This window comes from Phragmites australis, chromosome 24, assembly GCF_958298935.1.
Source record: "Phragmites australis chromosome 24, lpPhrAust1.1, whole genome shotgun sequence".
Lineage (NCBI taxonomy): Eukaryota > Viridiplantae > Streptophyta > Magnoliopsida > Poales > Poaceae > Phragmites > Phragmites australis.
The window spans coordinates 6,615,419-6,638,281 of record NC_084944.1 but is presented as its reverse complement, the minus strand read 5'-3'; the positions used below and the strand labels follow the sequence as shown (position 1 = coordinate 6,638,281).

General features: G+C 43.3%; 3 protein-coding genes across 3 annotated transcripts; 2 read left to right on the top strand and 1 right to left on the bottom strand.

Annotated features, from left to right (window-relative positions):
* The first annotated feature begins 9,788 nt into the window (after positions 1 to 9,788).
* LOC133907143 (uncharacterized) lies at positions 9,789 to 16,510 on the top strand. The gene is made up of 6 exons (XM_062349184.1): positions 9,789 to 9,899; positions 10,011 to 10,074; positions 15,768 to 15,805; positions 15,926 to 16,013; positions 16,257 to 16,333; positions 16,408 to 16,510. Exons 1-6 carry the CDS (start codon positions 9,789 to 9,791, stop codon positions 16,468 to 16,470), a joined length of 441 nt encoding a protein of 146 aa, XP_062205168.1. The 3' UTR covers positions 16,471 to 16,510.
* A 111-nt stretch (positions 16,511 to 16,621) lies between these two features.
* On the top strand, positions 16,622 to 17,592 carry LOC133907381 (shugoshin-1-like). The gene is made up of 3 exons (XM_062349415.1): positions 16,622 to 16,801; positions 16,897 to 16,951; positions 17,043 to 17,592. Exons 2-3 carry the CDS (start codon positions 16,902 to 16,904, stop codon positions 17,275 to 17,277), a joined length of 285 nt encoding a protein of 94 aa, XP_062205399.1. The 5' UTR covers positions 16,622 to 16,801; positions 16,897 to 16,901; the 3' UTR covers positions 17,278 to 17,592.
* Positions 17,593 to 17,606: 14 nt separating this feature from the next.
* On the bottom strand, positions 17,607 to 22,538 carry LOC133907380 (inosine triphosphate pyrophosphatase). Its single transcript, XM_062349414.1, has 8 exons — positions 22,252 to 22,538; positions 20,895 to 20,959; positions 20,736 to 20,799; positions 20,642 to 20,651; positions 18,642 to 18,673; positions 18,438 to 18,550; positions 17,986 to 18,062; positions 17,607 to 17,910 (listed from the first exon to the last, which is right to left on the bottom strand). Exons 1-8 carry the CDS (start codon positions 22,379 to 22,381, stop codon positions 17,790 to 17,792), a joined length of 612 nt encoding a protein of 203 aa, XP_062205398.1. The 5' UTR covers positions 22,382 to 22,538; the 3' UTR covers positions 17,607 to 17,789.
* Between the last annotated feature and the right edge of the window lie 325 nt (positions 22,539 to 22,863).

Below are 22,863 nucleotides of genomic sequence, written 5' to 3'. Positions count from 1 at the left end.
GGTTTCCATAGAAATATCTACCATAGATATCTAAATGGGGGTGTGGAGGAGGTGGATCGATTAGGCCATCCAGAGGATGAGGATACGCCATTGTCTCGATGCAATTCGAGGTCACGAGGTGTGTGAGTAGAGAATCGATTGGGTTTTGTTTATATATGAGAAGTCCAGACAGTAGTGTAGATGCGACAGCATTGAAAAACCTATTGCCAAGACTGCACTAGCCTATTAAGGGTATCACTGGAAAGTCTTTTCGCTAGACTGCACCACACTACACATTTGTCTTGACTTAGGCTTTAGACATGAAGTGACGACACGAAAGAGCTTCAATCAAAAATTAAATGACAACACATATATCCTGACTCGGGCTTTAGACATGAAGTGACCACATGACTCAGCTTTAAGTATGAAATGACGACTCAGGGGTCCATTTGCTGGAAAGTGGTAGTAATAAGCGATAGTAATAACTACATGCCATTGTAACTTATTGTAGATCGTGTACGAGTAGGGTACGAGTCGGTGCATATTGCCTTATGTTCTATAGCCATAAACATGCAATGAATGCTTATAACAACCCTTATATGTGATGTAATTTACTTTCATTGACATGCCTCAGCTTTTAGTATGAAATGACAACACCATGCTGCAGCATAACATCTCTGTCATCCCTCACACTTTTGACACAGAGTGACCACACGACTCATCTTTAACCATAAAATGATAACACCTCTATCATAACTTAGGTTTTACACACGACGTAACTACACGACAAAGCTTTAAGGATCCTATCATATAGCTTGAACATATCCTAACTACACGTAATAAAATGATGAGGAAACACTCGCTCGTGACCTTATCACTTCTTATACAGTACCGCACATCTTTCTCTCTCTGTCGATGGATGCTTTCGACATCACAATAATTCTCCCTCCAACACACTCAACAATTCTTGTCAGTATACCCCTTGTGCATATAAGGGTAACCCATCCATGGCTACTTCTTCTCTAACACAGTCCAACACAATCCCTTCCATGGTTTCCAGGTCCGGCTCCGGGTTCGACAAGGGTAAGGACAAGATGGGCCCTTACAAGCTATGGCGTGACATCCTTGACAGATGCAAGTGTGAGGACGAAGAGCAAAGGAGAAATGAGGACCAAGAGCAGAAGAAGAGAGAGCTACAGTTGGAGATAGAAGAGCACGAGACACACATGCCACGATGTGACTGTGGTATAATAGCAAGCCTAAAAATGTTCCCGCTTGTCACGATTACTTGATTCTTTTGTGAGGTAAGTGTGCTTGATATCGTACCGTGCTACAAATTCACCTGCTTTCCTCCAATAGTATGATAAGGTCAGATGCAAGTACGAATGGTACGCGGACGAAGAAGAGGCAATGAGGCGCGATGATGCTGAGGCAATTAGATTTTGTATCCTCCCAACGTTATTTCGCTAAAAAATTACTCACACAAACTTAGATCAACTAAATAAATAAATGTCAACAAAATCACATCGAACCTAAATTAGGAAAAAATTAACCACTCCAAGATATCGTTAGCTCAGCCTCATTATAAAACATCCACGCGCCTCATTGTCTCAGCCTCTGTGTAGCCCTAGTTACTATTTTTAATGACTGTGACTTCTTCTATAGGTTGTACTCCGAGTTCTGCCCATGCGTCATTAATATTATTTCCCAAATCTTTATTAAAAACCTAAAAAATAGACATAACATGTTGGCACATGGGGTATTCCAATTACTGATAGTAATGTCGGTATTCCACGTGCCGACAGGCTTGTCGGCTGTCAACTGGACCAACACCCATATCGGTGTCTACTTGGGGGTCTATCGACACGCGAAATACCACGGTATCTTTTCTACACATTTCGTGTGATGACAAGCCCTCAGAGCCAGTGCCACGTAGCATGTTGATATGCGGAGTACGATAAGGTAGTTATTCTTGTAACTTTATTTTTTACTATTATTTTTATAATTTATAATAAAATAATATTATTAAAAAATTCCTGGCTAACGGGTCATCGCCAGGGACTTGCCGTTGGTCATCAACGCTGATGGCTGCTGCTGTTACAGTTGCTTTGTTCAGAGTATCCCCATGAATCTGCTAACTGTTCCCACCCCAACACACAACAAAGCATTTATCCAAAACAAATTGAGGTTGGCTAAATATGAAACCTATAAGTCCAATTAAAAATATATTAAGAAAATAGTAATAATACTGGTAGTAGTAAAATATATTAAAAATAATAACGGTATAAAAAGACTAATGTATACGTTATAATTTAAACAGTGAATTTTTAACTACACGTTTTTCTATCCATTTTTCTGGCTGCTGCTAACTATTTTCCCACCGAAAAAAAGAAAATTCGAAATAATGTTTACATGTAGCTCCCGTTAATCAATTAACTATGCACCTTCGAGAGTACAGATCACCCCAGTTAACCATGCTTGTCGCTTAATCATTCCAGGACCAGGATTACCACGCCCGCAAGGCGCAACCGCGCAAGAGATCCCCTCCTTCCGCATCCTTGCAATGGGGCTCTCTTCGCTGTTGCCATGCCCAGGCACACATCGAAGTCATCTTTGCTTGCCAAAAGCCGTCTCCGGCATCCGCCGCCGACCAAGAATCGGCGGCGCGTGAGCTCCAAATCCCTTGCTTTCGTAGATTCATTCGCCACGCCGGCCGGAAAAGGAGAGACGTCCATCCATGGGAGGAATTGAGAATTTGGGATAGGGACATGTTGCGATGCTTTTCGTTGGAGTCTGAACAACGCTAGCTATCTTTTAGTTTTTTTTTTAATTACACAGACCAGCTACCCCGAATACTAATTAAGGAGATAGGCACAAAGCTCAAGCCTGAATAAGCGTGCAGCTCGTTAACCAGTTAACCACTAGTATAATGCACGTGTTAACATTACGGTGATATTTGGTAATGAAAATAAAACAATTAAAATACGATATGCACAGGAGATTGTCACTAGATAAATAATAAAACCGCTTTTAGATAGAGCTTACAACTTAGATTCCAAATACAACTATAACTCAACTTTGAGTATAAATAAATAAGTCCATAAAAATTATGACATAATGAGAGACCTATTAAGAATACATTTATATTATATATCAAAATTATTCTCGCTTTTCATTACCAGAAATATTGTTAAGCAGAGTAAAAATATGTACCAACTTTTATTACTACAGCACCAATAATATAAATATATACTCAATGTCTTTCTTCTTTATTAGAGAATAGACATGGATTGTTTTATCGCTAGTTCCACCACAGAAGATAAATATTATCAATGTTATCATGCAGCTACACATAATAACATCATTGATCATTGATAACCACAAAATATAGGCATTTCTCAAATTCAATCTAGTTCTGTATCAAAAAAATTCTCAACATTCTTCCTACCATCGCTAATCACAATGCTTCCTACCATCCCTAAGCTGCCATTTATCAGTTGGCTACAAGCCCAAATATAGGGTGTACCGATCAATTAACCAAGTTTGATATCAGGCAGCATACTTGCTACTCTAATCTTCCCAAAACCAGGATTACTACGGCCGCAAGATATAGACAACCCCCTTCCGTGCAAGCACGGATTCCTCCGAAACTTTCTCTTCAGTTCTCCTCACTGCTGCCAGTCATGGCCATACACATCAACGTCATCTTTACTTGCTACAAGCCGTCTCTAGAGACCAAGAACGGCGGCGCGTAAGCTACAAGATCCTTTGCTTCCGCGGATTCACCCAACCAAAAAAACCAAGGCATCCACGAACGGATCGACATTTCTGGTCCTTTACTTACCAGTCTGAACTATGTTGTCTACCTCTGAACTTTATCAGTTATCTTTATATTCAGCTAAACCTCTCCCTAAATCTTTGGTGCCAAGCGATCCTGATCTCCTTGCCTCCTTAGTTACTGAGTTTGTGAACTCTAAAGCGGATTAAAACTTGAACGTGACATGATCGTGCGGGACACATGGACGCAGTCGTCTTGTATTGGAGCTCTCAAGCGGATTAAACCGAAACTCTTTGCTTTGCACCGCTGCTGACCAATCCATCTGAAACTGACCTGGAAACGTGTAAAACGAATCGTAATTTACTTTCATCAATAGATTTCGGTAAAGCACGCCTCAAAGCACCTCTAGACTATAAATATGACCTAGGGCTGCCCTTAATTGTACATCAATACATCATTTCGAGTTGAGAGCCACCAACGACAACCTCACACCACCGGCTAAAGCCATGTAGTCTAGTTGTCTAGTTTCTTCTAATTAGCTAATTAACAATATAATTATAGTAGCCATTGATTTAGGAATCCTCTAATTAGGCTCTAACTAGCCATGATTCTAATTAGACAAAAGTTCAAGAGATTCGTTCGCTATCAAATACACTGATCTTGTGAAGATTGATTTGACTTGCTATAATATGTTAGCGATGTTGTTTCCCTCTTTGTCCTGATTATTATGATTGTGCTTAATCTTTTATTTAATCTAGACTTAACGATTAGCTGGTAGATATGACCATGCAGATTAGATCTACTTAATCGAACTATCTTAATAACCAAGGTATGAGGTGAGCTAGATATTTTTAACCAAATACTAATCATTTTCAAGTTCATATTCAACCAATAACTAGGGGTGCACATACCCTTCCTACATGACATCATGAGAGGCAAACCACGAGAGCTTAGTAGGTGAAAATCGGGTGACAATAATAGATTTAAATGTGCTTAGGTTAGGAATGGCAAAACTATCTTTTGACTAGAACTCCAACTAGTACTATTGGATTTGAGTGTTATTGAATATCAGCTGAGACTCGTAATTTTGGCTATAGGTTATTAGATATTGGCTCTCAGCCATTACTCTTTATTCGTTATTTCTTATATGCAATTGCACTTAACGTATGTTTAATTTGTTAAATTATGCAGAGAAACATATGGTTTGCTTACCAATCCTTATGGATACGATAATCATGTAGTACTTAGGTGAAAAGCTACAGATGACTCGTGCGTTTATAGTATCTATATTATACGCATAACTTATGTGAACATTCTCCATGGATACGTCCAAGTGAAGCTCCAATTACATTCACATGGCTGTAGAAAAACTCATGTCAGAAACTGACGCAAAATTTTCTTTTGGCTATTGCTGCGTGAAAGCCTCAATACAAGGAATCTATTAAACAGGAAAAAAATTCCACCTGTCGTCATACAATTGTGTTTACTGCCCTCAGGTACAAAAGAAACATTGCAGTATCTCTTCTTCGATTGTACATTAGGTAAAAATGGAAAAATAGATAATATACATCAGCGTATTTGCAAATATAGACATATATCGGTGTATTTATAAATTTAGCATATGTATTCGGCACCTTAAAATCCGAAAACCCGATTTCGATCCCTCAAAATCCGAAAGCAGCCCTGGCCCACCGATTTGGGCAACTTGGGTGCCGAATATGGCATTATTTACCATATTCAGCACCTCAGGTACCGAATGCTCTTTGTATTCGACAACTGATGTGCTGAATACGGAGTACAGTGTCGTATTCAGCACCTGAGCTATCGAAATCACGCCAACCGAGTCACGTGTTGTCCGTGCTTTGGGTGCATGCAAGTTTTGCAGCTCACTGGTAGCTAGCTAAATTAGCAACGAGGAGAGGTTTTTTCCACATATTTCTTTATTCACTTGATGGAAATTGATGGGTGTAATTTTGTGAAGTAACATTAGGATGATACAAATTCGAATTTATCAAACAATAGTAAGTGCCGCAATTGCGGGCGATATGGCCACTGGGCCAAGGACTGTCGATCACACAAGAAGGTGCGTGTTTATTTTTGCCCAGGGCGAGGAAGAAGATGAGTCTGTGTTCTTGATGGTGCAGGTGTGCAGCCTCAGTGAAGCGTAGGAGCCACTGCCAAGCCACATCCACTTTGACGAGCCATGCGCATAAGTCTACCTTAGTGCCAGCGACAACACCGACCACCTGGAGGGCTCGTACTTTGATACCAGTGCCACCAACAACATGATGGGTCACCACATTGTCTTCACGAAGCTTAATCAAGGTGTGACAGGCTTCGTCCATTTCAAAGATGTCTCGGTGGTCGACATTTGCGGCTGTGGCACCATCCTGCTCGTTGGGAAGAACGAAGAGCACAAGGCACTCTCCTGAGTCTACTTCATCCCATGGCTGAAGAACAACATCATCAACGTGGGCCAGTTGGACGGGGGGCTCCAAGGTGCTGATCAAGCACGTCATTTTACGGATCTGGGACCGCCAGCGCTACCTTCTAGCCAAAGTTCATCGTGGGCGCAACCGGATATACATCCAGCGCATCAATGTTGCATGTACCATCTATCTCGCGGTGTGCCATGACGAGAACGCTTGGTGATAGCACGTGCGCTACGGCCACATCATTTTCGACGCACTCCGACAGCTAGTACGCCATGAGATGGTGTAAGGCCTTCTGTAGTTGGATCATGTCGAGCAGCTGTGCGACACGTGCATCACCACCAATCACCGTCGAGCTCAATTCCCATCACAGGCCAAGTATCGAGCGAAAGAGCATATTGACCTTGTCCATGGAGATCTTTGCGGTCCCATCACGCCAGTGATACCAGGTGGACATCGCTTCTTCCTGCTGATGGTGGACGATGTTAGCCGTTGTTTGTGTTTGATGCTCATGGCTATGAAGAGCAACACGGCGGTGGCGATCAAGGCTATCCAGACGGGGGTGGAGGTGGAGAGCGGTCGGAAGCTTCATGTCCTCCGCACCGACAATAGCGACAAATTCACGTCCACTGAATTCACATGCCACTGCGCGTATCGCGACATCCAGCGACACTTCTTCACACCATACAGCCCACAACAGAGCAACATGGTGGAGAGGCGCAATCAGTCGATCGTCATGATAGTGCACGCGCTCCTGAAACAGAGGGGCATGCTAGTGGAGTTTTAGGGAGAGGCGATGAGCGCTATCTTCTTGCTCAATCATGCACCGATGAAGAGCCTAGATGGCATGACACCATTCGAGGTGTGGCATGGCCTGAAGCCAGCAGTGAACTTCTTGCGCACCTTCGACTATCTAGCATACGTCAAGGAGGCGCAACCTCATCGGCGGAAGCTTGGTGACAGAAGAACGCCCTGTGTCTTCATTGGCTACGAGTGTGGCGTGAAGGCATACCGCCTGAAAGGATGGATTACATCTTAAGAAGGGGGTGAATTAGGACACCTAAAACTAATCGGCTCTAAAAACTTCACAAGATAAATCTATATCAATTTCCACCTAAATATGCTCTAGATTTATCTAATGTATCTACTCTACCGTTCAAAAGAGATCGCGACATATCTAGAGAGGTAAATTGCAAGTAAGTAAATACGAAAATGTAAACAAGATAGAGAGAGAAAACTCAACACAAGGGATTTTTATCTCATGGTATAGATGGCATAAACACCACTCATATTCTATGTTCAAGCTCCACCAAGGATATGCTCTGAGACATCACCCGGTCTTGACCCTTGAGTCACCAAGGCCTTAAGTGGGTAGCGCCACCAGGCCATTAAGGCAAGGCCTCACCACAAGTCGCTCTTTCGGTCACTTACCGTCGTCTTCACTTCGGAGCTTGAGCCATCAAAGCAAGGGTTTCTACGTCCCCGTACAAGAGTCTTGCCATTTCTCTACATCAAGTCAAGGGGTCAACAAGCTTGAGCCACCAAGGCCCAAGATGCTGACGTACCACTTGGTATGATGTAGGATCACTCATTGATCCACTCTCTAGGAGACAGCATCTAGCAACAACACTCTCTAGGCCTATTAGCACTAATCACTTTCTAGTCATATGCTTAATTACTTTGAATGATTATTTTAAGTATTTTGGTGGTTTGTATGTCTTCACTATTGTATATGAGCTTCTTCTGGACTCCAATCACTTCAAAAGACCGAGTGGAGGGATATTTATAGCCCCAACCCCACAGACTAGCTGTTGCCCCAATGGCTCAATTTTATTGTATATGCTGAATGATCTAGTGTAAATAGCATTGTACTCATCAGACCATCCAGCACGTACATCATCCAAAAACTAGCCATTGGAACTCCACTCAAACCTTCTATGAAAACCGAATGTTCTGGCGTTTTCACTAGCTCAATCATCAGACCATCCGATGTGTACACTACTTCTGTCAACGGAGTCACTTTCTTCTCTGCACAAAATACTTCAGCGTATATATCATCAGTGTGTCAGACCATTTGGCGTGTTGATCTTCACTCTTCAACACTTGCAACCTTCTCTGTAAGAAATACTCTAGTGTATTCAACTCCATATCGTCGAACCATCCGACATGCTTCAGTTTTTCTCCCCATTGTTAAAAAACACTCCAGCGTGTATTGGCTTCATGCGTCGTATATTCCAGCATGTACAGTTGCTATGAGCTAAAGTGTTCTGGTGTGCACAATCTCCTCTACACTAGACCTTCTGGTGTGTACACTTTCTCTGGGACTTCTCTAATTTGATCAATCTTCCTCCTGGCTTCAGTGGCTTCTTCATATATTACATCCATGAGACCTACTAAAGAATATACTTGGTAAACATGTTAGTCATATTGACTATATTATCATTAATCACCAAAATCATATATATGCCCTAAATATGGTCGCTACAATCTCCCCAAGGATATGTTTGCTACACAGCGCCAGGCTCAATGCACACCATGGCGACAACCCAGTATGCTACCTCATCGTCGATAAGCTGCTCAGTAGTGAGGGAGCTCCAGTGAGATATGCTACCCATATCCTGGACAATGCCAAGCTACATCTGGCCGCAGGAGAGCCGAGCTCCTTCATCGAGGCAGAACATGATGTAGCATGGCGAGTAGCGATGCTGGAAGAGATGAAGTCATCAGGGAGAACGGGACATGGACGCTGGTAGAGATGTCGCATGAACACCGCCTAATCGGGCTCAAATGGGTGTTCAAGCTCAAAAAAAACAAAGTTGGGGCTGTGATTAAACACAAAACCTACCTCATCGCACCTATGTGCAGCATTTGGGCGTGGAATTCAACGAGGTATTCACACCAGTTGCATGTCTAGAATATGTGAGCCTGCTGTTGGCGCTAGTTGCCTAAGAGGAATGGTTGGTACATCACATGGATGTAAAATCGGCATTTCTCAATGGCAAACTAAAGGAGGAAGTGTATATTGCACAGCCACTGGGGTTCGTCATCGCCAGAGAGGAGCGCAAAGTCATATGTCTATGGAAGGTGCTCTACGACCTGCGACAAGCACCGCACACATGGAACACGAAGCTCAACAGCACTTTGAGGGCTCTCGGCTTCAAGCAGAGCGTGCACAAACATGCAATGTACCGACGTGGCCATGGCAACACACTACTGCTCCTTGGGATCTACATGATGATCTAATCATCACAGGATTGGCAAAGGAGGAGATCGATTGATTCAAGGTGGAGATGAAGACTCAATTCAGGATGAGCAACTTTGGTTTGCTCTCCTTCTACCTTGGGATCGAGGTCCAATAGAGCAGTAGCAGAGACATCACGCTATGTCAAGCGCACTATGTCGCTCAAATCCTGGAGATGGCGAGGATGAGAGACTACAATCCCACTCACACCCCGATGGAGGAACGGCTAAAGCTCAGTTGCAAGAGCACGGCGATAGAAGTGGATGCAATGGAGTACATGAGGCTTTTCATAAGCCTCCGCTAACTTGTCCAAACATGGTCGGATCTCGCCTTCAACATCGGGTTCGTGAGCCGCTTCATGGAGCAGCCAACTCAGGAGCATATGACGGCCGTGAAGAGGATCCTGCACTATGTAGCCAGGAAGATCAAGTACGGGGACCACTATAGGAAAGCAAAGGAGGGACAGCTGGTTGGCTATAGCGACAGCAACCTCGCCAGCAACATTGATACATAGAAGAGCACTTTTGGCGCTCTGTTCTTCTACGGCAACAGCTTGGTGAGTTGGCATTCCCTCAAATAGTGGGTGGCAGCCCTGTCGTCCTATGAAGCAGAGTATGTCGCCACCACCACTACAACTACACAAGGTGTGTGGCTGGCTCGATTGCTTGGCAACTTCAAGGGGAAACATGCCGACACCGTCAAGTTCAAGGTTGACAACTAATCAACTCTAGCACTGAGCAAAAACTATGTGTTCCATGAGCACAGGAAGCACATCGACAATAGGAGTGTCAGTGTAGACTTCAATGGCACTATGGACCAACTCGCTAACATCTTATTAAAGGCATTAGGACGGGTTCAATTCCAGGAGCTTAGAGCTAGGACTGGAATGGTCCAAATTAAACTAAAGCACACACACAAGGCTTACGGGGGTAATGTTAGTATAGTACTTGTGTGTAGTTTAATTTTTTTTTCTGATGTCGATACTATAGTGATAGGTGGCGTCATTATAGCAAATCGACGGCCTGTAGTGACAGGTGGCAGTACTATAGCAACCAACGTCCTGTAGTGACAGGTGGCATACTGTACTGAACTGATGTACGGTAGCAACAATAGCCGGTTGCTTTTGCTATAAATAGGGTAGCACCCCCCTCCCAATAAGCACACCTTTGCTTAACTTATGGATATATAATAGTGGTTCTAAAGCACCTGATTTTTCTTATTTTAGATTGTAAGGCGTTGCCTTCTCAATAGTTTTTCCAAACAACGGTGTCCCAAATTGAACAAAAGGTAATGGAGTGGCCAATTAACCCCTTGTGATTTCCATATCCCGGGCAAGTAAAATAGTTGAAAGTCCACGCAACGATGGATCACGCCATGGGTCATGTTATTGAAGAAACAGACGCACTCATGGTGGAACAAGCTGTGACATCATCGACGTACCACTTGATTGCTTCGGGTGGCCTTGCTTGTGAGATCAATACCATGGTTAACTAGAATTTCATTAGCGTTTCTTTTGCTTTTATGCCTAGAGATTGTAATACGGTGGCGCATGCCTTGGCTGTGTTTGGTTGCAAATGTTCTGTGGAGGCTGATCCTATGTTGGATAGCTTACCGATTTGTATTAGGGGGCATGGTTTACACAACTAGCTTTCAACAAAACTAGCATGTGTCTGGCGCAGTTTCTTGGCTATTTTTCTTTTCCATAATTTTCAACTATGAGAAACTCGCCATCTTGGTGATTTACCACCCCTCTATGTACTTTCTGTTCACGCTATCAAGTATAAGCATGTTTGACAGAGCTCCTAGATTAGTTTTTATAGTGTAATTAGTGGGATCTCTGTCAAATGATAGTTTGTAATTTTTAGTTTCTAGAGTGATTCCATGTGAGTGATTCTCTGAAATAAAATAGATGCTATAAACTGAAGAAAAAAAAATAGCTTCCCCTTATTAACTTTTCCATAGAATCACTTTCACCATTAAATTTTACCATAGAGAATAATTTGAGAACCACTTTCCCTAGAAAATCACTTCTCCAAATAAATTTGAATCATGATGAGCTCTAACAAACATGTCCTATAGCTAGCTCAAAAGCAAATACTTCATAGATTCCTTATACCCAGCTTGGCCACTAACGTAGATCTCCCCCACCTAGCTCGATCTCCACCGTCTGATCCCACTGTCCACCGCTCCAGTTTGAAACATTAGACCATCTCCAATGGCTTTCCTTCGCGAGTCCCGCTCCCTTCGTAAAGAGATTCTCGTTCTCTTCAGTACTGTAACGGATTTGCTTTACTGTTCAATTTATGAAGGGATTCTCTCTCACATTCCCTGCACCCTGGGATTCTCTCTCATTTTCCTTTGCAAATCTCTTCGAAGGGAAGCTATTAGAGAGAAGAAAAAATAAAGATCATATAAATGATGAGGGGAATCAGAAAGGAAATGAAATGAAAGTAATATGGTTAGAGATGGTATTACATCCCTCCGCTCCCGGTGGCTCCTGAACCCCTTGCTTCCTCAAATAGTTGTTGCCTCCAAACTAGCCGTTGTGCCTTCCCAAACCTCCCAATCTTTGGCCTCTTCTCTCCCCTTCCTCTCCCCTCGCCTCGTGGACTACTCTACCACGAATGACTGACATGCCATGGAGGTAGCAGTCCTCGTGCCCCAGCAGGCTGTCTCACCGCCCGCAGCGCCGGCGGCGATGACAAAGACCAGGTGGTGTGCCGATGTTGTCGCATCGAGGAGGAGGAGGACGCTCGGCAGTGGTGGATCCAGTACCCAACTCTTTTGGTAAAAAATTAAGTATACAATAGGTATATACATGTGTATAGTTTTAGTTGGGCCATATCCTTCATTTCTTGAGGCCTCAGCCCAAATGCCCAACAGGCCAACAACTCTACCTGGCACCTGCCCTGCTATGTTGCCTAGCAAACCAACTCTACATGCACTACTACCCTAGGCACAGCCGCACAGGATGTTGGCGGCAAGCAGCATGTGGATTTGGTGCTCGGAGCGATGGAGCCAGGATCAGGGAGCTGGTGGCTTCCAGCAGCGCTGATGACTGACGCCTCCTGGGGCGGAAAATCTAGCTACCTCCCTACCTCGTAGCTAGAGTCGACCGGGATAAGCAGCATAAGAAAGCAGAGTTTGTTGTAGGGGAGTATTTTGCTCAATTGCTCGTTCTCCCTGAGTAGTGAGTACTGAGCACAAGCAAGCAGCACAGCCAAGAGTAGCACTACATCAGGTGAGAATCAGAGAATGACAGAATCCCCAATTCCCCTTCCCCTAGTTTCTAATTTTCTTGCACACATAGTATTGTTATTTAGTTCTCAGGTGTGTTTGTTTTCAGTTTTCATGTAGATCGTAATAGAGCTTTGAATTGAAAAATGAAGAAGAAATCAATTGATTTGAAATCTTTATGGGAAAGAGTTGCAAAGACATGGAAGGTAGATTCCACATCAACGCAACAATCAACTGCTATTGAGAGTCAAGCTCCGTATCAAAGTATACCTTCCGTTCAGCCAGAGATAGCAAGAGAAGTGCCCGAACCAATCGAACCAAAGATAGCTAGCAATGAACCTGAGATAGCAAGCACAGAAATAACGGATCCTTTAGAACCTTCCCCTTTGTCCCCTATCAGAGATGGTGATGAATTAGAGTATGAATCAAGTGATGAAGCTATTTATGATCTTTATTTTCTTTCTCATGATTCTGGAAAGAGGATTCTCATCGAAAACTATGTTGTCAATGAACAAAACTCAGTGATAAGGGGATATATTGTATTGGGGCCATGTCAACCACGAGGCCATGACTTTCCTATAAGGAAAATTGGAGGTAAACCACAATGCTTCATTGCTACTTGGTTTGATGACTTTAGTTGGCTTGAATATAGTGTGGAACTAGATGCTGCATTCTGTTTTGTTTGCTATTTGTTCAAGCATAAAACTAATTGCTCTGGTGGACTATGCTTTTGTAAAAGGAGGATTTAGAAATTGGCACATGAGAAAGAGGGTTGCAAAACATTATGGTGATATGACTAGTTATCATAATGTAGCTCAAGATAAATATAATTCTTTCCTTACACCTAAAGCTTTGAGAACTTTGCTTCCACCACCAAACAAGAGAAGATTCTATATACTTCATGTTTGACCTATTCACTTAAATGCTTGAAGTTTCTTTTGCGTCAAGTTTTGGCTTGTCGTGGATATGACGAAAGTGAAAATTCACTTAATAGAGGAAATTTTCTTGAACTACTACATTGGATACCAGAAAATTTTGAAGAAGTTGGCAAGGTAGTTTTGAAGAATGCTCCAAAGAATTGTAAACTAACTGCCCCCCCCCCCCCTAAATACAAAGAGATATCATCAATAGTTGTGCCAAAGAAACTACTAAGCTTATCATGGAAGACCTTGGTGGTGACTATTTTGCAATACTTGCCGATGAATCTAGCGATGTGTACCAAAAAGAATAGTTGGCTCTTTATTTTCGCTATGTTGACAAAAAGGGGAGGGTAGTTAAGAGGTTTCTCGGTGTTGTCCATGTTGATAACACTACTTTGACACTTAAATCTGCAATTCAATCATTGCTTATGGACCATTCATTGAGCTTGTCTATGGCACGTGGGCAAGGCTACGATGGGACTAGTAACATGAAGGGTCATGCTAATGGTCTAAAGAAACTAATTATGGATGAATATCCTTCTGCTTATTATGTGCATTGTTTTGTACATCAACTTCAATTAACTCTTATGACTGTTGCTAAGAAAAACCTAGATTGTGTTTGGTCTTTTGAGCAACTTAGATTTTTTGTTGACTCTTATTGGGAATTCTTGTAAGAAGACGCAAATGCTTCAAGTAGCACAAGCTCAAAGACTTATACAAGAATTAGATTTGGGTGGCATTAAAACTGGAAGGGGTCAGAATGAAGAGATGGGTTTAAGCAGACCAAGAGATACTCGTTGGGGATCTCACTACAAAACTATTATGCATGTTATCTCTTTGTATTCTTCAATCCGGCGTGTTCTCATAAGGGTTTGCAAATATCACTCTCAAGGCACGGAGTGCTCATAAGCACAAACAATATTGACAACATTTGAGTCATTTGAGTTTGTATTCATGGCACACTTGATGCAAATCGTATTTGGGTAAACAGATGACTTAAATCATGCTTTGCCGAAGAGGGATCAAGATATTGTTAATGCAATAGATCTCATATTTTTGACAAAGATTCAATTGCAACAACTGCGAGAAGATAGTGGATGGAATGATTTTCTTAAAGATGTCAATTCTTTTTTATCAAGTATGGCATCAATATTGCTAATATGGACTGCTTCTACAAACCGGTTGGAAGAGACAAGAGGTTCTTTAAAAAAAGTCAAGAATTTGCATCGTTTTCATGTTGACATGTTCTTAAGTGTCATTGATCGGCAACTTCGAGAGTTTAATGACAGGTTTGATGAGATAAACATAGATTTGTTTTTTTGCATGGCATCATTCAATCCTGCTGATTCATTTGCGGCTTATGATAAAGCCAATTTGGTTAAGTTTGCTCAAGTTTATCCTAATGATTTTTCAAGATCAAAGATGAACCATCTTCCTTATCAACTTCAATTATTTTATTACTGATATGCATAGAGATGAAATATTTAGAAAAATGAAAAATCTTGCTGAGCTTTCCATTATGATTGTTGAAGCAAGGAAGCATATCAAACATGATATTATAATCTTATCAAATTGGTGCTAATACTTCCCGTAGCAATTGCTGGTGTGGAGAGAGTATTTTACTTAATGAATTATGTGAAGAATAAGTTACGAAATAGGATGAGAGATCAGTACTTGAACGATTGCTTGGCCACATTTATTGAGCGGGAATTTTTTATTTTTTTTGCAAGTTAAGGATAGTGATATCATCAACCGGTATCAAGCTATGAAGGAACGCAAAGTTAAAGTTACATTGTAATTTTTTTAAAATATTTTGTAATTTCTTATATGGAAGTATGGAACATCTTTAGTTTGAACAATTTGTACTTTTAATTTATGCTACTGTGAACTTTCGATAACTTTGGATTGGACAATTTTTTTTGGCTTTGAAATACCCAACTGCCAATTCCTGAATCCGCCACTAACGCTCGGCGACATCACCAACCTAAGGAGGCGTGTGTCGGCCAAGGAGGACGACGAGTAGACATGCGAGGCGGCAGATGGTGCGGAGGGTGGTGTCGCGCAGCTGGTCAAGGCGAGAAATCCCCCGATCCCCCACCACCGTCTCTTGATAACTATCCTGGTGTGTGCTATGTGGCTAACGTTGCTCTTTTTTTCCCCAAAAATTTTGTTTCCGTCAGGAGAAAACGGATCTTGTAAGGCTCCTCGAGCAGAAAAAGTGAGTCTCTGCGCTCTGCACCGGTTTCTTCTATCGATCGGTCTACTTTTGTGAGAGGTTGGGGTTCTTGATGTGCACCTTTTGGTCTAACTCGATTCGGGTTGGTTTTGGTGTTTACAGCGAGACCACAGAGTTGAGCCGGACCGAGATACAGAAGTTGCGGCTCGCCAATTGGGAGCTTGCGCGGGCCAATTCTCAGATGATGGCAGTAAGTGCTTCTCCTTCTCCCGCCCAATTTTCAGCAAGAAAACTTACAATGCTCAGTTCTTGGTCTTTACAATTAAACGACCTTTGTCATGTGGCTTATTTGGTTGCCTATCGTGTTGTGTTTTTTTTTTTTTTTTTTTTGCAGGAGCTTAATCTTGGAAGAAACAGAGTTACACTTTTTTAGACACTAGATTGTTCATGGCATTTTCAACAATAATCTAATTAGTCACTGTTTTTCCACTAGCTGAAAGCGTTGCAGGCTTGCAGCATGAGCTTGCGTGCTCAAGAGCCGCCCTTAAAGTGAAAACATCTGAATTGGAGGTACTAATTTCCCTATCAGTTTTCATTTTCTTGAAATATGGTGTGAAATGCTGAATTTTGTGTTCTTGCTACAGGATGCAAAGAAGGTGATGCAGCAGCGCAACGCCAGGGGCGGACCCACATGGTGGTCCCGGTAGGTTCAGGACTACTCTGGTATAGCCCAAAATTTACGATATTATACCAAATTTGTATTATTTTCTATCAAATTTTATACTTTTTATCGAATTTATGGTTTAAAAAATTTTGATGTTTACCCTACGAAAAAATCCTGAGTCCGCTAATGCGCAACGCACACCCTCAAGAGAACACACACGGCTATCCAAAGGACGCAGCATTTGGGCTCTGATAGAGCTGCACAGACCAAAGATGGAGATGTAGTCGATCCAGAGCCCACTTCAGGTGCATCGCATACAGGAAGCATCCAGAGGCCCGGGAACGCCAGCAGGAAACGGATGCTGGGATCTCGATGTAATCCCCAATCCTCCATTAACCATTTTGCGCGCATGACCTGTATCGATTTCATCTGAATGAATGACTGATTGCTCAATGTTTTGCACCTCTAGGACCAATGGCGTCAACGAAACTAGCACTGCCGCAGGAGGAGACCACGCAGAGACGGTAAACGCAGGGCTCAAAACTCTTGCCAACATTTGAGCAAACGAAAAATTCAGCAATTGAGTTTACTGAGATCATTCACCTGTCGCTGCAGGAAGTCCATGAGAATATCACAGCCAAGCGACCGCAAGGAGGACCTGTTCGAGTTAGAGGATGTTCAGCTCCCCATCGGCAGCTGCAAAATTGATCCCGAGAGTGCTTCTGGCAGTGAGAGGCTTGGGCATCGGTGCCTGCGCCGATCGTCTCTCGGAAGGCCGCTCCGGCAGGCCATGGAAAGAGTCGCCACCTACAAGGAGGTGCCTCTCAACATTAAGCTCCGGAGGTCATAGAGAGTGGCAGTCTAGCTGCAGAAGCGCAGTTAGTGCAGTCTTTTGTGTGAAAATCTGGATGTGCGTTCGGTTTGTGTTCTGATGCGTTGCTACCGGTGAGGAGTGCTGTGTATGGGAAAATGGCGCGGAATTTAGGCATTTTGGTAAGTTATTGATATTTAGCTGCAGCATATTCTTTTACTATGATTGATGGCGTAATTGAGGACAGGAACTACTTTTTCAGTTTCCATGTAAGTCTAGTGAAGATAACAAGAAGATTTTGCAAGTTATTGATTCTTAACATGGAAATGGACCTAGTTCTAGTGAAGATAAAAATTACGCTCTCCATGTGGTGTAAGTGCAACTCACATTGCAAGTGCAATTTATATCAGGCACCAAGTATTGCACAATCAAACAAAAGTATAGTACATCTATGTATAACAACTTTAAGAATCTACCACAATCGCCACTAAAATTAGTAGTTCGGTTACATTCCAGAATGTGATGTTCTTGTCTGGGAATCGAAAACAAATTCAAGCAGACCCATCGCTCTGCAATGTGTAGTTGGCAGATGCAAAGTGTTCTTTCACCAGAGCAAGAGCTCTCCCTCTGTGAGATATTTGGTTCTTCACTGACTTGTCCATCTCAGCATAGCTGCATTACATGCCAGGCAGTCAGTATACAGATGAAGAGGGATGCAAGAGATGTAGGAACTATCATGAAACTCACGTTTGTTCAAAACCATCTGGCTGGAATACAGGGTCCCATCCAAAATCAGTAGGCCCTCTAGCAGGTACGATTTTCCCCTGCATAACGAAAGCCAGCATCAAAACATGACAAAATAGTACAACAAAGGAAATTTAATTAGAGTTTGTCAAAACAAACAAAAGACTGCAGAATTCATCAAAATAGCATGATACACAGAAGTGAGTATGGGCTACTTTAACCAAGGTAAACATGCAGAAAAATGTTGGAACAAGACTAAATAACCATGACAGAGACAGTGGAAAAAATCCTTCTATTCAGCAATGTTACTTGTACTTTGAAAATGCAGCTGCACTTTGAACTAATATACAGGTTTGCTAACAGCAACACGGCAGCATGGATTCTAATAAATAAGCTCAGCCTAAGTTACATCGGACTTCAGAATAGAACTCCATGAACAGAAAATGACATCTTACAGCAGTTTTTCCGACAAATGTGATTGGTTCCTCTCCTGGTCCAAGAGCAAGGGAAAAGATGCACATAGCATAGGCTGATTTGTCTTCATAAGCATTTAACAAGTTGTTCAAACCTATAATTTCAAATTTTGCACACATGAGTTTATCCAGTAAAACATGACAGATTCAGGAACAAAAGATATAAGAATCGGTTAGATTTCTAACCTTTGTGTCCAATCTTCTCAAGAAACCACTTTCTGTTCATTCATGTATGCAAGATATCCAAATAAAGAACAAAGATGTTAGTGTTAGGAATAGCAACTTGTATTCAATGGTAGCCCGATGAGGGCAATATATAGAGTATAAGAGGGAAACCCTAGACTAGGAGATTACAATAATACCCTTGACTATTATACCATTAACATCCCTCTCAAATGCAAGACGTATGCAATAGCGTTGCATTTGAAAGAGATGACACTAAGTAATAAATTTAGACTAATACATCCAAAAACTTGTCTCTTCAAAGCCGTCTTGGAGTCTTGTAATCTTGTCGAATCAAGCCGAAGAAGTGCATAGCGAAGCACAGTAGTCATGATGATGACAACAAAGAGTGCCCTTGATCAAGGCTCGCAACAAAGCGACGATGAGTAGTAAGACGACTAACGAAAGTGTCACTAGGGCTACGGAAATACCAAGATGACACAAGAACACCCTAGATCAAGAATTACGAATAAAGTAATGGCAAGTAGTGAGACAATAGAGGAAGTTGTCACTAAAGCTATAGAAAGATCTAGATGGCTAAGTTGCTGACTAGAAAGAAATCGACTAATGGACGAAGGAATATATGGACTCGCACGGTATAGACAAACTAAAAGAGAGATTGATACTTGGATGGACGCAGCATAATTGCAAAGACTCTAAGACAAGAGACGCACAGTCTAGCAACAGCACCACCACACAATGACTAGCACAATAGCAGCAACGGCACACAACAGACTACATTAAACCACAAACTAGCAACCACTAAAACTAGACGCAAAGAAGCTAGCAACATAGGCTAATGCTACAAGCAACACCACGCAGACAACAGCAGGAGTAGAATAAATGCTAAAGCTAGATGCAAAAGCATCAAATAAAAGGACTAGGTCATAGCCTTGCATAGTAGCAACATGCAAGACTTGGGCCCATAAGCCGACCATCCCACGAAGTATGCCACGAACCCGCCGTAGCTCGTGAATTTGCGTGGGGAGATAACAATGGTGTGGGGATCTGAGAGACAGGCAGGAGCAAGAGGGGACGACAAGGCGGAACCGACGGGAGATTGGGTCCACCTGTCCCTACCATTGCCACGTCGTTGGGGAACCAAAGCCGAGGAGAGCAACGTGAGCCTCCACATGAGCGCGTTGAGGTTCCAACGCATGGGAGGCCATTGGACGGTAGCAGGCGGAAGAGGACCTACCAGCCGGATGGAGCAACCAGATCTACCTGGCGGCGAGAAGACCATGCGGCGGGGTGGGGCGGGGCGACACTGATATAGAAGCCAGCAGTAGTCGGCAGGCTGGCGGAGGAGAGGCAGCCTGACGGGTAGCGGGAGGCCAGCCTAACGAGTAGTGGGCCCAGTCGACCGGAGCGAGGCGGGGACGTGAGAGGGGAGCCGACGGCAAGTAGGACTTGTGCAAGGGAGCCCATGGCAAACGCGTAAGCAGGAGCCCAGCTCACGGCAGACGAGCAGGGGCCGGTTGGTGAGGCACGAGGGCGACGCAAATCCGGCGAGGCCACCGCTGGGTGGTGAAGGAGATAGGCCATGCTGCAGAACGAGGCCACACATGTAAAACCTTAGGCGGGAGGGAGAGCTGACGGGGAAGTCGGCGGGGAGAGAGAGAGAGAGAGAGATGACAGGAAGCCGACGAAGTAGATCTAGATTTTGGGACGAGTTGTTGCGCCCCGAGTAAAACCTAGTTGTCATACCATGTTAGGGATAGCATATTGTATTCAATGGTAGCCCTATGGAGGTAATATATAGAGTACAAGAGGAAAACCCTAAACTAGGATATTACAATAATACCCTTAACAGTTAGTAATGTCATTGAAGGCTTGAAGATTAAGATATAACCAGATATGTAGCAAACAGTCTGTCAACGAGTTATGGTGGTGAACGATGTTTATTATCTGTCACTTGGAGATAAGATATTGAGTTACAATGCTTGCGCAAGAAAGGGGCTTACATGTAGGGCCCTGCAACAGAAAGTTAATTTATGTCAAATTGCGCATGATAAAATTATTTATAAGTCAATCGGAGGGACAAAGCAAATCAATTACCTGGTAACCCTTTGAGTGCATTGAAACATAGGCAGGTGTCCTCAACCAATACAGGCCCATTCACCTATATGATCAACATGATGAAGATTAAACTAGGCTCCATAGCTATTTTTATTGGATGTATATCTCGATATGCTAGCAATTAGAAACAAGGAAGACCTGAGATGCAGCCATTCGTGCTTTCTCTTTGGATATGTCCTCTGGCTCCCCTTGCAGCTCAGGCACTGGCAGATTCAAATGTAACAGAGAATAATTACAAAGAAAATGCCAGTAATATAAACACTAATGCAAAGTAAGAATGACGCCCTCTTTCAATGTTCACTCATTACTAATTTGACTGTGCTGGTGGGGTGGTTTGTGCATGTTTGTATTAGTTGCATCAGAATAGACATATTTTGATCCATAATTATACGATCTGATTTGACGTTTCGCTATTCTGTGTCATTTGGCAGCAAACTTGAGGTGTAAAACTATTTCCAGCTCAATTAAGCTAGGACGGCAGAATCTCACTTCTCGAGTGTAGGGAATCTGAATTCCTAAGCACCAAACAACATCTGTTTCTTCTGTCAAGATTCTGTGTCGCCAATTACCCCCAATGTGTATGTTCACAACTGGGGTTCCTAGATTCCTAGCTCACAATCAGAACAAATACCAGAATGCAGAAGAAAAGAATCCTCAGTCTCTGTGAATAATACAGGGCTTCGGTAACTAAAAAGCACAAGGATTACACATACTTTGAACCTGGAACACCTAGTGATTGCATCCCCTCCTGCCCATATATTTGTATTCGCTCGGGATTTACTACCAGAACGTCACACGATTTTGACAATCCCATAAAATAGTAACGTAGTAAGTCATTGTGCGATTCCCTGAACCTTCGCTGCGCATGTAGAATCATCAAGGCAAAAGTGGTCAAACAAGGGCAGATGGTGTTCTCTGCCCTGAGTTTTGGGATGAGTTCCAAACAAGGAGGCCACAATTCACCACAAGGTTCCATCCATCTGTCATGACCACCAGGCGCACACGGAATGCAAGAAAGGAAGACAAGGACGCCAGGTGGTTGGGCCATCAGCCGAGCTAAGCATACAAGCAAGTAATGGGCCCTGTAAATCTAATGCGTGCGTGTGGGCCTCTGGCCAGCTGTAAACGGCGACGCCTTTAAGGGTCGACCACTGCGTCTGTAATCGGTGAACCGGATTGAACCGTCCTCCCCAAATATTTTCCTGATCTAATCTCCAGTCCCAGTTCTCCTACCAGTCTAATTTCCTACTCGAATCCCTTGTTCTTGCTGAATCCTATCAATCCGAGTTCCAGCATCGCCACACAATCACCCATGAACGATACCATACGATCTAATCTAACACGACCCCCGCGGCTCCTACCATCCTGGTTCCCTGTATCTTAACGAGCGACCAACACGCGGCGACGCTACCCTTGCGCACCCCTAGCCCTCACGCTTAAACCCTCTCTTTGGGACTGCTCGTGCGAATGGAGCGAGCGGGGGAGAGGGACTCACGGTCGAGCTTGAGCGACTGGAAGGGGATGGAGGAGCCGAGGATGGCGCGGACCTCCTCCAGCTTCTTGGCGTTGCCCGTCACGAAGGTCACCGCCTTCGGCAGAACCCGCGCCGCCGCCGCGCCCGACATGGTGTGGAGGTGAGGTGTAGCCCGTTAACCCCTGCTTCCGCGGGGTACGGCGAGGGAAAGCTGCGGATACGGCGGCGGCGGCGAGGAGGGAGGGAGAGTGGGAACCCCGCCGCGGCCCAGAATGAGATGATGCTTCTGCTCCGTCTGACTAGTCGGGTCAGGTTAGGTCACAAGGGCCCACCAGGGTAATTCTGTCAATTACAATGTTCATAGTCACAGCAGTGAAAGGAAAATTTGGATTTTTTAAATAATATTAATTTAATAAAAATTGCAAAAAAAGATCCTTTTTGAAAAAATATTGAAAGATTATCCTTTCGGTAGGCACTGACATGGCGTGCCGTTATGATTTGTCGGCATGCCAGGTACTGACATGTACCCTTAATAAGGGTCACGTCACCGTTACGTACGGGACTTAACCCCATTAGATTCTATGTGTTCCAAATAGTATAGGAGAGGTCACGCATGCATAAAAGAAGAGATTA